Raw genomic sequence first — 21,330 nt, 5'->3', positions numbered from 1 at the left:
GAAAGCCAGAAAATAAGTAGTTAATTCAGCAGACATGTGAGCCTGAAGTGTTTAAAACTCAGCTACAGTGATATTAAAATGACCTGTCTTGGGACAAACAGCAATTTTTTTACATGCTTCTAGTTTTCTCATTGCATGCAGGTTGGACAGGTAGCAATTTTGAATGGCTCATCTTAAAATGAATGCAATTATTAAAGGATATGGTCCATCCTGCAAGATATTTGCTCATTTTAATCTTTAGTTTGCAGCCTTCTAGCTCCTCTTACACACTCTCATTTATATTAATAGAAAGTATTATAGGTTAGGTCTTAGCCTAGTTTAAATGAAAAATGCTATTAGATAAAAGCTTCATAAATGGCAGCTACACCATCTAATTTAGACCAAGTATTGTTTATTTGCTTTTTAGAATCAATGCAAATATAACATTTATTTACTTTATGATCATATGATGATATATATACAAAAAAGTCTATGGTCATAATTTATAACAAGATTGAAGTTATATAAATTCAGAATAGGTTCTAAACAACAATCCACCATGATTTTCAGTTCAGTGATCTTTTCATTGTCTGAAAATTATACCAGGTAGATCTATCAAAACTCTTTCTATGTCCATCAATTTATTAATAAGTAATACCATATTGGGAAAGATGGGCACAATAAAGGAGAGAAATGGTATGGACCTAACAGAAGCAGAAGATATTAAGAAGAGGTGGCAACAATGCACAGAAGAACTATACAAAAAGGATCTTAATGACTGGAATAACCACAATGGTATATCACTCACCTACAGCCAGACATCCTGGAGTATGAAATCAAGTAGGTCTTATGAAGCATCACTATGAACAAGGCGAGTGGAGGTGATGGAATTCCAGCTGAACTACTTCAAATTCTGTAAGATGATGCTGTTAAAATGCTGCACTCAATATGATAGCACATTTGGAAAACTCAGCAGTGGCCACAGAACTGAAAAAGGTCAGTTTTCATTCAAATCCCAAAGAAAGTCAGTGCGAAAGAATGTTCAAACTACTTCACAATTGCATTCATTTCACATGCTAGCAAGGTAAAGCTCAAAATCCTTCAAGCTAGGCTTCAACAGTATGTGAACTGAGAACTGCCAGATGTTCAAGCTGGGTTTATAAAAGACAGAGGAACCAGAGATCAAATTGCCAACATCCATTAGCTCATAGAAAAAGCAAAAGAATTCCAGAAATACATCTACTTCTGCTTCATTGACTATGCTAAAAACCTTTGACTGTGTGGATCACAACAAATTGTGGAAAATTCTTCAAGAGATGGGAATACAAGAGCACCTTATATGCTTCCTGAAAAACCTATATGCCTGTTAAGAAGCAATAATTAGAACTAGACATAGAACAATGGACTGGTTACAAATTGGAAAAGGGGTATGTCAAAGCTATATATGGTCACCCTTCTTATTTGACATATATGCAAAGTACATCATGAGAAATGTTGGGCTGGATGAAGCACAAACTGGAATCAAGATTGCTGGGAGAAATATCAATAACCTCAGGTACACAGATGATGCCACTCTTATGGCAGAAATCGAAGAAGAACTAAAGACTCTCTTGATGAGTGTGAATGAGGAGAGTGAAAAAGTTGGCTTAAAACTCAAGATTCGGAAAACTAAGATCATGGCATCTGGTCCCATCACTTCATGGCAAATAGATGGGGGAACAATGGAAACAGTGAGAGACTCTATTTTGGGGGGCTCCAGAATCACTGCAGATGGTGACTGCAGCCATGAAATTAAAAGATGCTTGCTCCTTGGAAGAAGAGCTATGGCCAACCTAGACAGCATATTAAAAAGCAGAGACATTACTTTGCCAACAAAGATCTGTCTAGTTAAAACTCTGGTTTTTCCAGGAGTCATGTATGGGTGTGAGAGTTGGACTATAAAGAAAGCTGAGAGCCTAAGGATTGATGCTTTTGAACTGTGGTGTTGGAGAAGACTCTTGAGAATCCCTTGGACTGCAAGAAGATCCATCCAGTCAATACTAAAGGAAATCAGTCCTGAATATTCATTGGAAGGACTGATGCTGAAGCTGTAACTCCAATACTTTGGCTACCTGATTCGAAGAACTGACTCCTTGGGAAAGACCATGATGCTGGGAAAGATTGAAGGCGGCAGGAAAAGGGAACGGCAGAGGATAAGATGGTTGGATGGCATCACCAATTCACTGGACATGAGTTAGAGTAAGCTCCAGGAGTTGGTGATGGACAGGGAAGCCTGGCATGCTGAAGTCCATGGGGTTGCAAAGAGTTGGATGCAACTGAGCAACTGAACTGAACTGAACTAGCTTTATGTAGTTTATAGAACTCAGTTGAGCTAATGTACTTGAAATTTCTACAAAGAGGGGTATGAATTGATAATTTAAGTGCTTTAAATATATACTAAAGTGATTTCGAATTGAGTGGAAAACTTTCAGATGCTGAAGGAGGAAGCTACTTTCTTATTTTAAAAAGTTCACTTGGGATTGAGTTTAAAAGTTATTTATTGCTAGAAGTTGGAACAGTTTATTGGATGAATCAGATAGTTGAGCTTAAGATAAAAAATATTTTGAGAAATTAAAGAACTGATAGCTCAGATAAATGAACAGACAGATGGACTTCTTGGCCACCTTTCATGAGCATATTTCCTAATTTATTGGCTTAGAATAAGTAAATATATTTAAATGAATAAAAATGTAGAAGAAAAATTCATCGTTTGGAAAGATACAGTTTTCTCTAAAAATAAATGGCTATATATGTGTGTAGAAGAGTGTATATAAACACATATATACCCTGGAGAAGGGAATACAACCCACTTCAGTATTCTTGCTTGAAGAGTTCCATGGACAGAGGAGCCTGGTTGGGCTGCAGTTCATGAGGTCACAAAGAATCGGACACAATTGAAGCGAATTAGCCCACATGCAGGCATGCATATGCATGCAAGTATATATTCATTCTCATTTGCCGCAAGTTAAAAACAATTCTTAATTGCATGACAAAACAAAATCTTATTTATATAAATGCAATATAAGAAGCAGTGAGAGAAAAAATTCTGATTAATTAGAAATGTTTAAAATTTTGAGAACACATAACTAATATAAATGTTATAAAGTGTGTAAGCTCAGATATGATTATTTTTAAGATGTGAATTGTATAAAACTCACCTATTATATGCAGTTACAGAATTTGAGAATTAAGCAGAATTATTTAAACTTTAGTATTTTTCAAAGAATAAAAAAAGCAGTATATTTTTCTATATCAAAGAACAAAAGAAAGACGTTATTTTAATCTAATACATAAGTATTTTGTATTTGTTAAATAGTTTAAAGTCCCTGTTTGCACTCAAAATTATTATATACAAGTTAAAATATTGTGAATTAACGATACTTTCAGAACTCTTGGCCAATATAATTCTTATGCCATTTTCAAAATCCAAATGCTTAGGGAATTTTCTCTGGAAAAAATAATAGTATATTTTAGAAAATATTATAGTTTTCCTTAAAATTATAAAATGTGTTCTAAAATTTTACATATAACATAGAAGGAACTAATATAAAGGAAAATAATTTCATAATTTAGTGATAGAGAATTCATAACCTGATTTATATTTTAGTGAACAGTTACTAATCTACTATTACTGTTTATTGCTACTTTCTACTAATCTACTTTTGTGTCCTACAAATATAAGATGTTTTTAAATGCATGCTTTCTTAGTTAAAGTTAACTAATACTCTGTTTTGCCTTTCTGACTCCAGGATTTTATTCTAGCATACAGTTTTAGAAGTTAAAGCTGCTTCCTCTGCCCACAAAATAAGACAAAAATCACATACAGGATAGGTGGTAATAAAGTAAAGGTTGGCTTTATACAAAATACATCTCATTATATAGTATGTATTTTGTATAACATTTCTAACAACCACATATTGCATTGATATAGATGTAGAGATAATAAAATATAGTAGAGCTAAAATAAATATATAAGTAATATTAGACATGGATAGTTATTTTCTGATTGTACAGTTGAAAGAAATGATTTTAGGGAACAAGGCTGGACAATATTAGTTTCAAGTTTAAGAAAAGGTTTAAGGAATTGTTTTGAGCAAACAAAAAATGTATCCATAATCTGAATTTATCCCTCCTGTTTATATCCAATGGCAGATTCTAAGAAATTATTAAAATAATTGCACACTCATGCTATGAATTGATTTTAAAAATAGTAGAAACTCATAGGTGATCTTCCAAATCAGTGTAGCTTACTATAATGCCCAAAACAAGAAGCAAACTTGAATAGGCAGGTTGAATCATAAGGAGGGCTACAGGGTAAATTTTTAAACATAGGTATGAAGGTATCTATTAATGATAAGGTTCACATTATGTTATGTGTGTAAAGGTAATTAGAAAGATGATCCACCTTCTTATATGTATTAAATTTATAAAATGCCTTTATCCAAACAATAGAATATCATCATACTCTGGAGCTTGTTCCAATGTTATAAAATAATCTAAGGCAATGATTCTTTTTCTGGCATTAAATAAACGTGCCAAATGCTATTTTAAGTCTTGATATTCAAATTACATAATAAGTTATATCATTAATGTTTTAAGTTTTCTCAACCATTGTTTACATACAAATCCATTAAATGTATCCATATTTTTTATAATATTCAGATAATCTCACAGTGGCTATGAATCAATGTTGCTGTATATTCCTAGTCCTAAATTCTTAACTCTCTTTGTTTTAAAATAAGGAATGTTTTATTCATATTTATGAAAAGGTATTTTGATTGAGTCACTGGCAGCATTTTACTGTGAATATAAAAGCTCTAAACATATTAGTGATTCATGCATTAGAGCATAAAGTAAGTTAACCAGGTGCAAAACCCAAACTAATCTAATGTTTGCTTTGTTTTGGCCTTAAGTGAAAACATAACAAACTAAATTTATTCTTCCAGACTTAAATTGATAACAGATAGAAGACAAATAGATAAAGATGGCATGTCATCAGCTCTTATTGAATTAAGCAGTTTGTAATTTTGTGAGATTTTTTTTTTTGGTGATAAATATGTAGCACGGTTTTATACATAAGGCACATAGCTCTAAATCATGTTGTATATGTATATATGAGCATATTATATATTGAAAAAACATGGCTTTCAGATGTTTTCATTTTCTTAATTTTGTAAAAATTACAGTAACCACCTAGGCTTGCCTTTTAATTAATAGATTTTGCCATTTATCTTGAGGGCTTCCCCAACGGCTTAGCAGGTAAAGAATCTGCCTGCAATACAGAAGACACAGGAGACACTGGCTTGATCCCTTGGTGGGGAAGATACACTGGAGAAGAAAATGCAGTCCATTCCAGTATTTTTGCCTGAAAAATCCCATGAACATAGGAACTTTGTGGGCTACAGTCCAAAGGGTCACAAAGAATCATAATTAAACAAATGAGATGATTGAGAGGTGAAAGAATGCTGTAAACATTCTAGCGAAATGATTGGATAACCATAACTAAAGAGAGTAACAGTAAAATACTGCAGATCACAACACACACACACACCCATATACAGCACACACACGTTACCAGGTTAATAATTTTTCAGGTATCTTTATGCATTGTTAGATGGCATTTTGGTTTTGCCCTTTAGGGGATTCACTTCACCTGTAAGTATAGTGGTCCCTTAGAGCTAGAGAAGCAGCCAATCACTGTCTTTGCATTATTGCCCTCTTGTCACTGCCATTTAAATGTGAGGGCTATTTTGTCTTCCATCAGGGTTATAGTAAACAAGGAAGAAATGAGCTGGAAAGGAGAGGTCAGACTGTATCCAGAAAAATCAGAGCCAGTTTAGGGGAGTTGATCATACAAAAAAAATAGACAGGAAGGTAGAAGTAGTAATTAATACCCTCATGAGGAGGCTGGAACTGTAACAAAGTGCTTTAACTGGAGTTGCCCCTTTCTTGCCAATGTGGGGTGCCTGCCACAACCACAAAACCATTTTTCTCTGTGCCTATGGGTCCAGTGTTCAGATCTAATTAATTATTATAATGATATTTCATCAGTAGGTGTTTTATTTGTATTTATTTGATTAAATATATTTCATTATTGTAGTTCTGTTTATTTCCTATATATGTATATATCTCCTTATATATTGATATTTTCAGATATTTATGTATTTATCCATATATCCACTAAGTAAACAAAGGAAAATAACTATATTTTGATCACAGTAAAAATTTGTGCAAGCTAAACCAGTTTTCTATTCCTCTAAAATACAACCATAAGTAGTAAATGACAAATCTGCACTAAATTATACTCGGAGAATGACAGTTTTCAAAGTTCTTATCTAGATCAAATTTATGCAATTATGTTATTAGATCATAATTTAAATATGCATGTTGAAAGAAATGTGCCTAAATTGCATTACTTTGTAAAGTTTTTACACAAATTTGCTTATATATTTAAAGCCTACCTATTTGTCCTATTTGAATAATTACTCACATTATTGTTGTTTGGTCACTCCATTGTGTTGGACTCTTTTGTGACCCCAAGGACTGAAGCCCTCCAGGCTCCTCTGCCCATGGGATTTTCCAGGCAAAAATACTGGAGTAGGTTGCCATTTTCTACTTGAGGGATCAAACCTCGTCTCTTCTGCAAGCCTTCTGCATTGCAGGCAGATTTTTTACCACTGGAAGCCCCAACTACTCATATAATATGTACAAATAGGTAGATAGTTAATGGACATAGTTTTGAAAGAATAATGAAATCCTGGACTATTAATATTGAAAGAAGCTGTAATGATGACCTGGGGCAGCCTCCTAACTCTACAGATAAAGACACTGAAGTTGAAAGATAAGATGTAGTGATGGTGACAGATAAGAATACTAATAGTAATGGAAAATTTTTTGCAATAATTATTTCTTTATCTATTTGTTCAACAGTGTCTGCACACATACAGTCTTATGTATTTGACATATATTTTAAATTTAAAACGTTTCTGATGTCCATATTTAACGGGCAAAATATTTGTGAATAATAAAATTAAAATGATAAAATTGAATGCAATTAAATTTTAAGATTTTCTTAAAACTTTAAATAATCTATAACATACTTCTAGAGTTGCAAAGGATGATGTTGAATAATGACTTCTGATTCTTGAGGAGTTAATATACATAAATTTTGCACCCCTGTGGCAGTATTTTGTAAATATTTCAGTGAATATTTTAATGCCATGTAGAGTATAAAAGTGGGACTCACTGTATTGACTGAAGAAAAGACCCATAAATACACATAAAATTTTATTTAAAGTTTTAAAGAGTTTAGGAAAAAAATATTTCTCTTCCTATAAATGTAATAAAAGCTATCTGGATAGTTTTAGTCTATCTGCTACTGACTTCGAATGTGCTATTTTATGAGATATTGAGTTAAAGATTGACCTAGACATCCTTTAAAGTGATCATTATTTGCAACTTTTTTGTTTAAACATTTTAATAAATATATTTAGATAATTGATTTTTTTACATTGACCTTATATTTCATCTTGAATCTAACCCAATGGAAGTCATTTTTCTTCAGAATCTGACATTTGAAGTGATGGTATCACACATTGTAAGTAATACTGAACAAAGTTCAGATGGAGGAGATTAAAATAAACATAGTATGTCTTCTCCTATGAAAAGATTTATTGTCCATTAAGTAAAAGTATGTTTTAATTAACAGACTGTAATGGAATATTTCAGCTATAGGAACAACAATAGCAAAAATGTGGAGATGTTAATATGAATGTTTTATATGAGATATTTATTGGTTTATTTGAATAGATTATAAGATTTTTGTTGGGATATAATAGGAAACATGGGGTTCCCTGGTGGCTCAATAGTAAGAATCCGCCTGCTAATGCAGCAGATGCAGGTTCTATCCCTGGGTTAGGAAGATTCCCTGGAGAAGGAAATGGCAACCCACTCTAGCATTCTTGCCTGGGAAATTCCATGGACAAAAGAGCCTGGCAGGGTACAGTCCATGGGGTCGAAAAAGAGTTGGACATGACTTAGCAACTAACCAACAGCGATAGGAAACATGGTGAGAAAGCTCAGCTTTCTAAAGCTGTGGAAATTGGACAGAAAAGGTTGGAAAGCAATATTGATTTCTTGTAGGTTTTTGATGACAGAACTAACAATATTAAGGTCCAGGAAGATTTACCTGGTAATTATATGTAGGATGGACAAGAGAGATGGTGTTGGGAGAATCAAAAGTCAGGAAGACTTATTGCATTAGGGATAAATAAAGCCTAAGCTAAAATTTTAGTAATAGGGCATTGCAAAATGGAAATAAAGGACAAATTCAAAAGTTATTTTGATGAAAAATCCAGTAAACTTTGGTGATATGCTGAATAAAGACATTGAAGGGATGACAGATGACTTCAAGAATATTCATCTCGAGCTTGGGAAAATGCCTAGATTATTTTTAAAATCAGTTGAGTATAGACATTAGGTTGTTTTGGTATGGGAAAGATGACCAGTATGATTTTAGTTGTGCTGAGTTTGAGGTATGGCTTTACAACCAGGTGGAAATCTCCCATAGGCAGCTAGAAATACAGGATAGAGAGCTGATGAGATTTAACTGAGAATCAGATACATAGATGTTCAAGTTAATTTAAAGTCAATATAGGATTATACCAAGAATAGAGCACAGGACTGGAGTATAATGACTGTACAGAGAATCTTCGACATTATAATTTTTGCAATAAGGAAGTTACTTTGGTTTGGAGTGTGAAGTCATGTTATTGCTCTCATTTTTTTTTTTTTTTTTGATCATCACTCTATTTGGGCATCCTCTGACACAGTGCTAACTGGCTAATATACTAAAATAGAATTTATCTACTTTTATCAAATGTGATCATGAATATAAGAATAACAGCTAATTCTTACTCCTTAAGATATATTTAATTGAACTAAGTATATTTTGTTGAATTGTGTTTATTTTTTAAAATCATCTTTCTAAATTGCCCACTCATATTACCTCCTAGTTTATGTAATAATGATTTCCAAATGTTTTGTTCCTTTCATTTCTTTCTTAATCATAGTGTAACTCCATCCAATTTCAAACCCTCACCACATCATATTACATTATGAAACCTTTTACATCTGAGCATTGAAAACACAATACAGCCTTAACTAATATCCTGCTCATTAATGATTTGGAAGGTAACTAAAATTAACTATAACCATGAAAGTCTTTTCCTTAAAAACCAATTCTTGTAGTCCTTAATGTATGCACAATTAAAATATTCCAGTATAAGCTTGTATGATTCATAATCCAATGCACACACAGTCACTTAAAGTAAAACAAATTTAATTTAATGAATAATAAGAACTATTTCAGGATATGTGTTTGTTATTGATGGCTATCAACATAAAATATACAGTATCAACTGCTATAGAATATCAGTCATCTGTATTTGTCAAAATAAATTATTTAGTTTATACAAACTATATATTTGGAATGATCACAAAACTACTTTTCTGGCAAGAGATAGTGTTTAGAATTAATTATGCACCTAAAGTGGCCTATTTGGTAGTAAGGATTCAGAAAGCAAAAAGCAATTGAATAAATTAAAAAGAAAAAACTGAAAGTAAAATGATACTCCTCGAATATAAGTAGATCATGCCCTTTAAGCAATTGGTCAGAATCAGTTTTGATTGTTGGTGGAGCCTACTACTAAGATACTGCTGTTTTGTTTGCTGTGGAGTAAAACTGTTAGTGTTTGAGGAAACTGTCTCTATCTTAGACTTTCAGGACCATAAAAGATAATGGGCAGGTTGAATTTTAGGATGACATGTGCATTTTTACAGAAGTTTCTTGTCAGGAAGCCCTGTGTTTTCTACAGATGTCAGAAAGAGAACCTAACAGCACTGTTGGATGCAGTATTTTCCCAAAGTCATATGGCATTATCTGATCGTAATGCCATAATGATTGATAATATGCACACAAAAATATTTTAAGTTTACTTCTTGACATTTTCTTTTCCAAAATCAAAGTTAATTAAAAATAAATTATTTTGAAAAATAAGCATCTACCCTAGAACATTTTTTTCCTCTTCCAATATGCTAAATTAAATTCCCTTAACTTGATTTATGTCATCTCAAAGATACTGTGATGGTTCACAAAAATTGCTGAGGCTCCTGTTTTTAGTGGTTTTTCATGGATTGAAAAATATAACTTTCCCTGACAGTGTAAGACAAGCAATATTATATTTCGTGTTCAAAATAGCTAGAATTCAAGTGGTGATGGTAAAATTATAGAGAAAAGATAGTATTGTAAAAGTACTTTAAATTTAGGTGAATTTCAACTTTCCTTAAGGATTTCATATTTATGCACATATTATTACATTTTAACATTTATAGTGTATTATCAGGCTTAGTTGGGTGGCAAATTTAAAAACTGACATTCTTTCTTCAATATTTCTGAATAGAAATCAGAGAGTAGTTAATGCCTCTGTTAATCAAAATGTGATCTTTTGTTGAAAAATTTGGGAATATTTTTTGTACTCCAGTGATATCAAGCCATTAACTAAATATTAATTTTTAAATGCTCTGAATGTGCAAGAATTGACTTTACAGAGTGCAAGATATAAGTATGCTAAAAAGTAATAAAATAAAAAGTCTTTTTCTATCCCTAATGAAAATCAAGCAGTTTCTCACTGCTATCACAGGGAACTGAATTAGAACATAAGAATTCCCTTTTCCTTTTTGATGAGGTATGATAACGATTGGACACTGCAAAATGAGGTAAAAGGGACCTGATTGCACAGCTGACTCTAGCCTTCTTTGTATCTTGGGAAGATCCCTGATCTATCTAAATCTCAGCTTTTAATAATAATAATGACAATAACATTGTCATTCTCTCTGGTCATTTGTGGCAGTTCAGAATATAGCTGCTCTTGTTTTTGTAATTGGCAAGTATGACACAAACTGATATTATTGCTATTAATTCTATATTTCATTTCTAATAGTGTTTTATTTAACCTTGACTTATTTCAAGTAAATCAAGTGGTTCTTTGGTGCCTTGCTTTAAACTCTTCCTACTACAAGGCTACCTTGCTTTTCAGAGACTTTAAAAGTTCCCACATTATGCCTGCTCCCACAGATGTCATCAAAATGGCATACTTTCAATAAATACACATGCTTTATCCCTTTCCTGGATTATAATCTGCTTTTCTGCCCAAGTATGGGCTCTCTTATAGCTAGCTCTCCTCAGGGCATTCCTGAATTAAACTAATGGTGCCTTCAACTCCTAGAAATGGAGTGACCTAAGCACATCTCAGTCCATTTAGATCCAATTTCTAGAAATATTCTCACATTTATGGCTATTTGCTTTAATGCTGGGGATGGTTATGACACCCACTTCCATGTTCTGCTTCTCAAGTAAGTACCAAATACACTGGTGGCTCCATGCTAACCTGTATTATTGCAAACCTATCCTAATCACCTCTTTTTACCAAGTATGTCATTTAAATGTTTCAATAAATTATATCATTTATGTGCAGTGAATAGCTGAGCATAGCTGAAGTGTGTGGGGGGGTGATTCTTGGAAAATTCAGAATTATTGCTGAAAACATGGGCTATAGTTATTCTGTGAACAGTTTTAATGTATATTGATTTTTTATATAGCATTTACTTGCTTCTCATTTCTTGTCTAAACAATCCAGCATCACCTGTCACTTGATTATTTAAAAAAAAAAAAGGAGAACAAATTTGGATTCTGTAACCTTTCTTATTCAAAAGGATAATTTTATGTCCTCTTGAGAATTCTACATTTTATTCAGTAAAATGTATCAATCCTTGGACCATCATTTAAAATAGTCTATTTTCCCCACTAATCAAATAAGTAATATTGAAGATTTGAATACCAAATTTTAGATTTTCAAATTATTTGGGTGCTAAACTGAAAAGTATCAAAAGATCATTTGTTATTACATCCTCAGTTTAATTATATGCCCCTGAAAAAAAAAAAAGCATAGTCAATATGTGAATAGTATATAGTGCTGAAACATTGTATTTTCATGCTAGAATGTTTATTTATACTTGATTTTGGAAATGGTTATGTCTATTTTATTAAAAAAAATTTCAGTTAGAACATTGTTTAATTCCCCTATTACAACCAGTTTAACCCCAAGTTTAAAATGAGGTGAAGAATTGCCGTCTCAGTAGATAATTAAGCAGAGTAAAGAAGAGCAAAAAATTCATAATATCACAGTTACTTCTGGTGAATTTTCAAAAAAGATTTGTTTTGAATTTATGATGCAGATGAAAGCTGAGGATTATTATAACAATGATGATGAACTTTAGTTGAATTTAAATCCTGAAATATAAATGAGACACTTTGCAGAAAGGTCACTGCAGCTTAAAGAAGCAGCACAAAAATAGTATTCATATATGTGAAACTATATAGCTCATTGGTTCAAAATAATATGTAATATAAAAATTAGTTGTGTTCTCCATATTGGTTGTGGTAAAATTTGCCTCTGCTATAAAAAGATGTTCAAATAAATGTTAAATTAGCATTTTGCATAATATGGTAAAAGTATTTCCTCAATGAGCAGATTATTTCATATATAATCTAAATTATTTTTGATATAAGACTCTAGAGTAAGAAATCATTAAAAGATTATACACTTTTAGTTAACATTTTGTAGCACTGTATAGTCTGCAAAGTGCTTTGCATATATTATCTCTCATACTTAGTTTAGTTTTTTTTGCTCTTCTTTAGAAATAAATCTTCAGCTCAGAGAGATTTAGCAATATGTCATCAAGTACAAAATATACATGTGGCTGAAACTCAAGTTTTATAGTCACCAATCCTGTAGGCATTCTGTTAGGCAATTTTTAGGCACTAAAAATATTTTGTTTATTTTAAAATATTTTATTTTAAAATAAATAAAATATTAATAATGATAGTTATATTGATAAACAGCCTATCTAAAAGGCCTCATGAAGTTCTCATACAAAATTAGTATACAAAATGCCAATAGTAGAGCACAAGGCAATATGTGCTATATAGGGATTTGAAATAACTAGGCTTTGGGAGAAAAGTAAGCACTATGGAATTTCAGAAAGGAGTAGCACAGACACACGGCTGAGTGAACCGACTGAAGGGAAGAGGATTTTTCTATTAACAAGAACAGGATATACAAAGACAGTGAGACAATTGGCCAGTCTACATAATAGTTTGAATAAGGTTAAACACATTGAGTCATATTATATAGAACATTGAAATTCAGAGGCATAGAAGGTTAAACCTGATTCAGTATTTAATAGAATTGATTTGTTCTAGACAACTGGAGTTGCACGGTACAAAACTTAACGTGAAGACAGTTTGCAAAACAAAATAGAGAAAATAGGAAACACGTAGGAACTGAGTCCTAAAACCATCTACTCAGAACTGAGATGAAAGTGCATGGATGGAATAAAACAAAGAGGCATTATAAAACAAAAGTTGATACGGCTTAAGTGTATCACATTTGTTTGTATTTAAGAAAGGAGATAGATTAAAATAAAATGGAAATAAGCTTTTAATCTCAACTCAGAGAAGTGCTGCATCATTATAGAGCTAAAAAAAAATGTGAAGGAAAGTATGGTTGAATTTTTTGGGTTTTGTTTTAGGCATTTTAAGTATAAGGTAATGGTGAGCTGCCAAAGTTGGAATATACAAAAATGGATGGAAATGCTTTGAGAGAAAATTTATGGCTATAAATTAAGAAGATTTTGTAATTATCAGCACAGGAGTTCAAGCAGTGAATGTGTTAAGTCATTAAAGAGGGAGGAAAGATCTGAGAGCCATGATTTAGCCAAAAGGGATCTCCTGTTAGTGGAGCAGAGAGCAAATAATCAGAAGAACACATCACAGAGTTAAAAGAGAGGATATCAAAGGGCTGGCATTCAGTGAGAATTTCATTAGAAGCTGCAGAATGATTAAGTGATAGTCTTAAGGAAAAAGATGATGCATTCAAAAAGACTTTTACAGAGATGGAAGCATAGGGTGAAGGAGATATTAGGTATAGAGAAATAGGAGGATTATAATTTTAGATGTATAGCCTGAGATTGAAAAGGAAAGAGAGGTAAAAAGATCTTCAGAATAATTCAAATATGCTCTAGATGACCACTAGGTTTAACACCTTGTGCTAGAAATTGTAGGAGACACAAGATTAATCAGACACTGCATTTGCATGTACTCATTCAAATTAATAAAAGAGGGGAGATATGTATTATATTGTATAATATATATATATATAATATATATATAATATAATAATGTATATATATTATATTATATATAAATTATAATGAAGAAACCAGGCTATCATAAATGTAACTTGAAGCTTTTAGAACTATAGATATGTAAAAATGAGCAGAGTACTTGAGTCATTCAAGTAGTGGTGAACCTTCTTTAACAAAGATAGCCAAAAATACAGTGCCTTGATTCAGAAAGCATTTATTTCTCCTACTGTGCAGCCTAGAGGAGCGTAGTATAAGGGTCATGGGGCATCTCTGTCTTCCTCAAGCCAGGGCTTCTAATAATCTGTAGTCATCACCATTTCCTAAAAGAGGAAGAAGGCAAAGAAAGTCCAAGGCAAATATCCTTAAAAAGAATTCTCAGAAGTTATATACATCACGTCTGTTCATATTGCAAAGGCTCTTATTTAGTTACTTTCAAGGGAAGAAAGTATAGTTTCATTAGGAGGGCATCAATGTCCCTAGTAAAACTCAGGCAGGACAGTGAACCAGTGTCTACCTTAGATACTCCAAGAAAAGATCAGGAAAGGTCAAACTTAATGATGGCAGTGAGTTGGAGTTGAAGGGTGGGAATAGGGTTTGAATAGTGGAGGGAGTAGAGAGGGTATTACAGGCTAAAGGACAAGATGATCAAAGAAATGGGTAAGAATCAATATAGGATTTGGGGGAAAGTGGCCAGAGGCTGGCGAGTAGGAAAAAAAAGCAGTAGAACACAATCTTGGAATGGTATTATGGAGCACAATGCAGAGGATCTTAAATTCCATGCTTAAATGTCTGGTATTTTGTATGTAGGCTGTAGACATGATTGAAGTTTTGTTTTTAATAGGGTTGTATCATTTAAAAAATTATTCTACATGATAATAAACTGGGAAGCAATATTTAGAGCTTTTAAATTTGGAATGCAAGGTGGAAAGACCATCTCGGAAACTATAGCTACAGAATCTGACAACCTGAACTGGCATTAATGCCAAAGGAAATAAACAGGGAAGGAGGAGAGGAGGAAATGAAAGTCTTTCTGTAGGTAGACTGATTTAAATTGACATCTGTCTGGAGGTCAGTGTTAGGAGAAAAGGAATGTAAAGAACTGAAGTTTACTCTAAAGTGTTCAGGATAAGTAAACTAAGGACTAAGAGTAGGACCTTTGTAACTTGATTTGGGAATGCCAGCAGGTGATGCTATTGACAGAAATGGAGAAGACAATAAAAGGGAAGGATTAGGGAGAAAGATTGTGGGTTTGTATTGAACATATTAGCATTGAAAAGTCAATTATCTGGCCACTGGAAATTCACTTTAGATCTAGGAAGTGATTAGGGTTAAATATAGATTTGAGGTGATTGAAATTTTTCTGATGGGCAGAAAAAAGTGTGGAAGTCAATAGAATTTTAAAAAATGGTGAATCAGAAGAATTAGAAGGAAGAAATATTAATCCATATTGACTCAAGATCTGTTGGAAATACAAAGGAAAGAGTTAAGCTAGCAGTTAATCTTAGATGGGAGAGGTAATTCAGTTTAGGAAAAAAACAAAACACACTGGAACTAGAATCAGAGCTGTGTTGACTTGAGTGTGAGGGAGATAAGCAGATAAAGGACAGTGGAAGGCCAGTGAAGTGTGTGTGTGTGTGTGTGTGTGTGTGTGTGTGTGTTGAATGATAACTTACATCACACCATTAGAAGAATGTTACTGCATCAAATGGAGACAGAAGAAAAGCTTTCTGAGTGTCACCATGAAGAATAAATTGCAAATTCAAGTTAGATAGCATTTTTTGTTAAGCTAATTCTACCTCATTTGGGGCCACTGGAGATCTTCATGCTAAAGTAAAAAGCAGACAGAGTGGAGAAGGTGAAAGGTGTACATAATTTGAATTTAAGTATTAGTTTGTCATACATTTTTTCCTTTCTTTCAATTAAATTATATAAGAATCACTCACTGCGGTAGTTATTAGTCTCTTGAAACCAGTGTATTTCCAGATTTTTCCCCCCTACTTTTTCCATTTCTCTTTCCACTTTCCTCCCTCATTTCTCTTTCCCTGTCTTCCTTCCTTCCTTTCCTACCTTCTCAGAATGAAAAATATATGTATATTTTTATATGTACATGTATAAATACATACACATATGGAGAGGAAGGGCAAAATCCTCCATATTTATACTTCCATTTCTGCAACCCCCAAAACTACATCTCCCTCTCCCCATTGAATGGAATCCCTTGAAGCACTTATAAAATTCAAGGGCTCATGGGATTCTGTGTAAAAATCAGAGATCTTGATTAGCCAGGTTTTACATGCTCAATCTCTGTGGTTATGTTTTTAGGATTTGTTATGTACAAAAACTAAATTCAGCTTTTACAGACCAGCTTTGTGTTTATAGCTGATATACTGTCAACAGTAGGAAAAGAAAAGTTTAATTTTCCAGGAATCAGAATAGGAGTCAGAATATGTATCTACAGGCAAAGTCACATTTTAAAATATTTATTGTTTAAAAATAGAGTTTATAGAACTTGTCCAAGGCCATGGAGATGCATGGTTCAGCTTCAGAGCCTGTGATCTGATTACTAGATCACTTTTCTTCTGATGAACAGCGAATTGTTTATGGATAGTTAATTGAAAATTAATAATATTTTTTTTTTTAAAAAGACAGTCTTGGATAAAGTTTGATGACCAACATTCTAATACTTTGAAGTACTTTTAAAAATGTATATAACTATTTTTACTAGGGTAAAAGTAATAAAGGCATTTAAATAAAAATAAAATGTTTACAACCAAAGCTAGTTCTACTTCAGTCAGACATAACAAATCAGATCAGAATGTTTAATTACTATCCAATCAACCTTTCTGTTCAGTGTGTCAGTTTAACTTAGAGAACCAAACAAAACATTCCTTCGTTTGTCAAGGATAGGCTATTAAAACAAGGGTGTTCTAAAAATTGCATTAGGAGGATGTAAATGGTTTGTTTGATCTTCTGAATTTTAATATGTCAGAAAGATTATTGTGAAGAAAATTGGGCTTTCTGAAGTGACAGATACATTATTCAAGTAACTTTGATTGAATGCAAGATTTTTTAATGCTTTCATAAAGGGCACGCACACTAATTTTGATTTGTAAAAGAGTGGCTTTAAAATTTGAGATATTAGGGAAAATATTTTGTTAGTTTATTTTTTGATAGTACCATTAATTGAAAATTATATCTGGATTATAACTAGGATAAATTATGTGTACACATGACAATTTATAAAGTTCTTGATTTAAATTTTTTAAGAGATTTTGTTTATATTTCTAAAACCATCTATAATTGGTCTCAAAAATTAGATTAATTTTCTTTTTCTTAAAGCAGTGATTCAAATTAATTGTAGATTTGAAAACAAATAATATGTGGACACCCAGTCTCCATATGCATTCCTGCTTCTCACACTGCTTTGATATCTTGCATATAGCCAGCCTCTCTGAAACACATAATGAAGTCAGAAGCATATATAAGAGTGTAGTTCATTCTGATTTGGTTTTCTGTTTGGATTTGAGTTTGTCACACATAAAGATATAAATACATGGTACTGTATTCTTATAAGAAAAATAATTATTCACTGATTACTTAATCTCTTTCACTTTGGTAGTTTCTATTATAACATAAAAAATTCTCAAAGTGATTTTGTATCATTTCTCCTGTCTTTAACAATTTTTCCAGTTTTAAAAATGTTTATTTCATACCTGTTTTTCTTCTTTAATGAATTTCTAGTTTTTAAAAAAATTTTGTTAATCCTTCTCTTGATAAGCCTACATCTTAAAAATCTTTGTTTACTGATACACATTTTTCTCTTATGTCATATATGGTAAAGAAATGCTACTAGTCATCTTAATATGTAATCAGCTGATAAGGATAGGTATCTTTAAAAACTAGAATTTGCTGTCATGAATATGAAATTGTACTATAAAAATGCTGATTTCTGGTTTCTGCTTAATCTTACCTGTCTTTCTGTTTCTTTTGCAGCAAAAATGCTGGATAGAATGTCTTCTTACTGCCATTTAAATATATTCTTTTCTTCTGTCAATTACCACAGGTTTAGTCCCTATGAGTGGTATAACCCACACCCTTGCAACCCTGACTCAGACGTGGTGGAAAACAATTTCACCTTGCTAAATAGTTTCTGGTTTGGAGTTGGAGCTCTCATGCAGCAAGGTATACGATTCAGCCTGCTATTTCCCTTGGGCACCATGTCCCACTCTTTGCTGGGGGTGACAGCTCTCGCTGGCACAAGTCGCTTGCATGGGTGCCTCTCTGCATGTAACCATAATCCAGCTTCTCCATCTATCTGATGCATTTAGGCATTCTCAAATCCCATCCAAGGGAGATTCTGAGAAAATAATTAGCTTTTGCAATTGCACATAAAGTATATCATCTAACTTTCTTAACCTATAGTAGATACATTATCTCATAGATAACCAAGCTAACCTGATCCATTAGCTAGAAGCTGTGTTTAAAGCACCACTAAGACTGCATCTTCTTGAGACAAGAATACAGTGTATTGCTCCTGTTTCCTGTTTCATTTTGATGTAAAAAATTCCCTTTCCTATCAATTCTTGATGATTAGATGCCTTTGTATTGCATGATTAGTAAATCTACTGCATATAAATTTGTAAAAATAAAATATTTAACCATTTAGAGTTACCTTTACAAGTAAAATATTAGCTGCATCTGATAGTATATAAGAATATAAAGTATTGCATGCTCAGAAGTGCATGCAAAAATACTCTTATAATTATTTAAAAATTATAATATTATTGTTAAAAGTAAAGGCTACCTTTCTTAGAAAATGACATAATACATGCAATATGTTTTAATGGTATATTTATAATTATGAATTTATTATTTTAGTCTCAGTTCTCCCAAGCTGATTTTTTTATTTTTTGCTGCTGTGATTTCTTTTATTAATCTTTTAATATTTATATAAAGTTCAGTAAATTAATATGTCAGATCTACTACTCAATATAAAAGATTTCAAAACCAGACTATTTTATGCATTTAAAATGTAATATTTTTAAGTTTTAAAATTTTGTAAATAAATCAAAATGCCCTTTAACAACTGACAGTGACTGGATTAAGGAAAGAAAACATACTTATTTATAAGGGTTACTACACCCATATAAGTGTTTACCTTAAATTTTACTGGTGTATTTATGATCCACATTGAAGAAATTCACTTGGCAATTGCATTACAGCACTGAAGAAGAGAAAATTTATTGTTGAATTATAAACTGTTGTTAATAAAATAGATACTTTCCTTTTGCATGTTTAATATTATGCATAAATCCATTATTTCTGACTGTTTCATTTATAAACTACTTCCTAAACTAAAAGTAAATATTGCATATTAAAAGGAAAAAATTAACTTAAATTCATGTTGCAAGCAGTCCTACTAATTAGATAATTTTTGCTTTTAAAAATATGAACATCCAGATATATACGTATTTAAATCTGAAACTTGAAAGTTCAGAGAACTCTTACATAAACTAATTAAGTGTGTGGCATCTCTTTCCAAATAAAATGAATAATCAATAACTGTATTTGCCCTTTCCTACATTTTGGATTCAGTGGCTTTTTTTTTCCCCTTAATTTATTTACAGTTGGAAGATAATATTGGAGTTATTTTAAAAAATATAAAAGTGAATAAAAATAAATCACATGAGACAGAAATCTCTTCCAAGTAGCACTGGATTATGTGATTTACCCAGGCACATTGCTAGTAACCTGCTAATAACTAACTTTGATAGCCTGGAACGAATTATTCTCATAGTAAAGATCTAACCATAATAAAGTTTTTAAAATTATTTTTCCTACCACTTTGAAAAATAGGATATTAATTTTATGTATAATTTATAAAATATTTGGATATTTTTGAATTTCAATATTGGTGAGATAACTTGATATTTATAAAATCTAGCAATAAGAAATAAAATTATATCTAATATCTCTAAAAATGATGACAAGCAATCCAAGCAATGAAAAATTCAAATGTACATTTGCTTTGCCACATAACTACTTCACTGCTGGTGGATACATGAAAGAGGAACCCATACTATTCTGGCTGATGCCCAGCTCCCCAGGAATTAGTGGGATATAGTGCTGGACATGACGTTACCTTGAGTACATGACAGTCAGCCCCTAACCAGGCTCTGATTCACTAGCCTAAGAGGTATTCACTTTAAGTCCTTGGGTAAGATATGAACTTGTGGTAATTGGGCCATTTTTGTCGAATGTCTCCACTGTTCTTTTCTTTCCCAGTCTTGTTTGACTTTATTGGTGGTGTTGTTCAAAAAAAAAAAAGAAAAGAAATGGTAGACTGGGCAGCCAAAGCTGCTGATCATGGTGGGAATATTTTAGTGTTTCAGTGTCCAAGTGTGTGTCTGACAGGGCCTAGGAGCAACTACATCAGAAAGGTACTTTTCTGTTTTATTTTGTTTTGCTTTTCTTACAGAGTGGTAGGCAAGAGTCTGGAGCTGGAGTTGGCTGTCATGTCCAAGTCTGTCTGCTTTCTAAAATGTTGTTTGTTTGTTTGAAATTGGAAGGGTAAGATGAACTGCAGTATAAGATGGGCTGTTTTGCTAGAACCAAGTCATGATACCACTTCTTTTCAATGTTAGCATGAATAATTTGTTGTATGTTTAATGCATATAGAGATATGTTATCTTACTGGATTCATTATTATATTTAAAAATATATAAAACATGGAGTCCATCTTTGCTTCATTCCATTTTACTCAAACCTTATTAAAATTAATTTATTTGTAGACAGTGCTTTCTTGATTATAGGTTCAAAATGATGAAGGGTAAATAGTAATATATATACATAAATTTTGTATACTTTTCTTATTAAAAAGTTATACATGCTGATATTTATACATTTACATATTAAGGCTATAAATAACATGGTAAAACTAATAGACTCAACTTAAAAAGTGTTAGAATTTTAATGTATAATCTAAATTAATTAAAATTAATAATAATCAAAAGCAATATGTAATGATCAGATCTCATTCTCTTATTA

At 32.1% G+C, this 21,330-nt stretch overlaps 1 protein-coding gene across 8 annotated transcripts in view; it reads left to right on the top strand.

Moving 5' to 3' along the window:
• Positions 1-21,330, top strand: part of GRIK2 (glutamate ionotropic receptor kainate type subunit 2) — a 731,033-nt gene that overhangs the window by 586,384 nt on the left and 123,319 nt on the right. For 7 of the 8 annotated variants that reach the window (XM_059889840.1, NM_001193063.1, XM_024996832.2 and 4 more), the window contains exon 12: positions 18,347-18,465. The exons of the other annotated variant lie outside the window; for it this stretch is intronic. In XM_059889840.1, the coding sequence (XP_059745823.1) occupies positions 18,347-18,465 (119 nt within the window). The remainder of the gene's footprint in view (positions 1-18,346; positions 18,466-21,330) is intronic. 8 annotated transcript variants of the gene reach the window in all.

The sequence above is a fragment of the Bos taurus genome, chromosome 9, assembly GCF_002263795.3.
Source record: "Bos taurus isolate L1 Dominette 01449 registration number 42190680 breed Hereford chromosome 9, ARS-UCD2.0, whole genome shotgun sequence".
In the NCBI taxonomy this organism is placed as follows: Eukaryota; Metazoa; Chordata; class Mammalia; order Artiodactyla; family Bovidae; genus Bos; species Bos taurus.
This window is presented reverse-complemented; position numbering and strand designations above follow the sequence as displayed.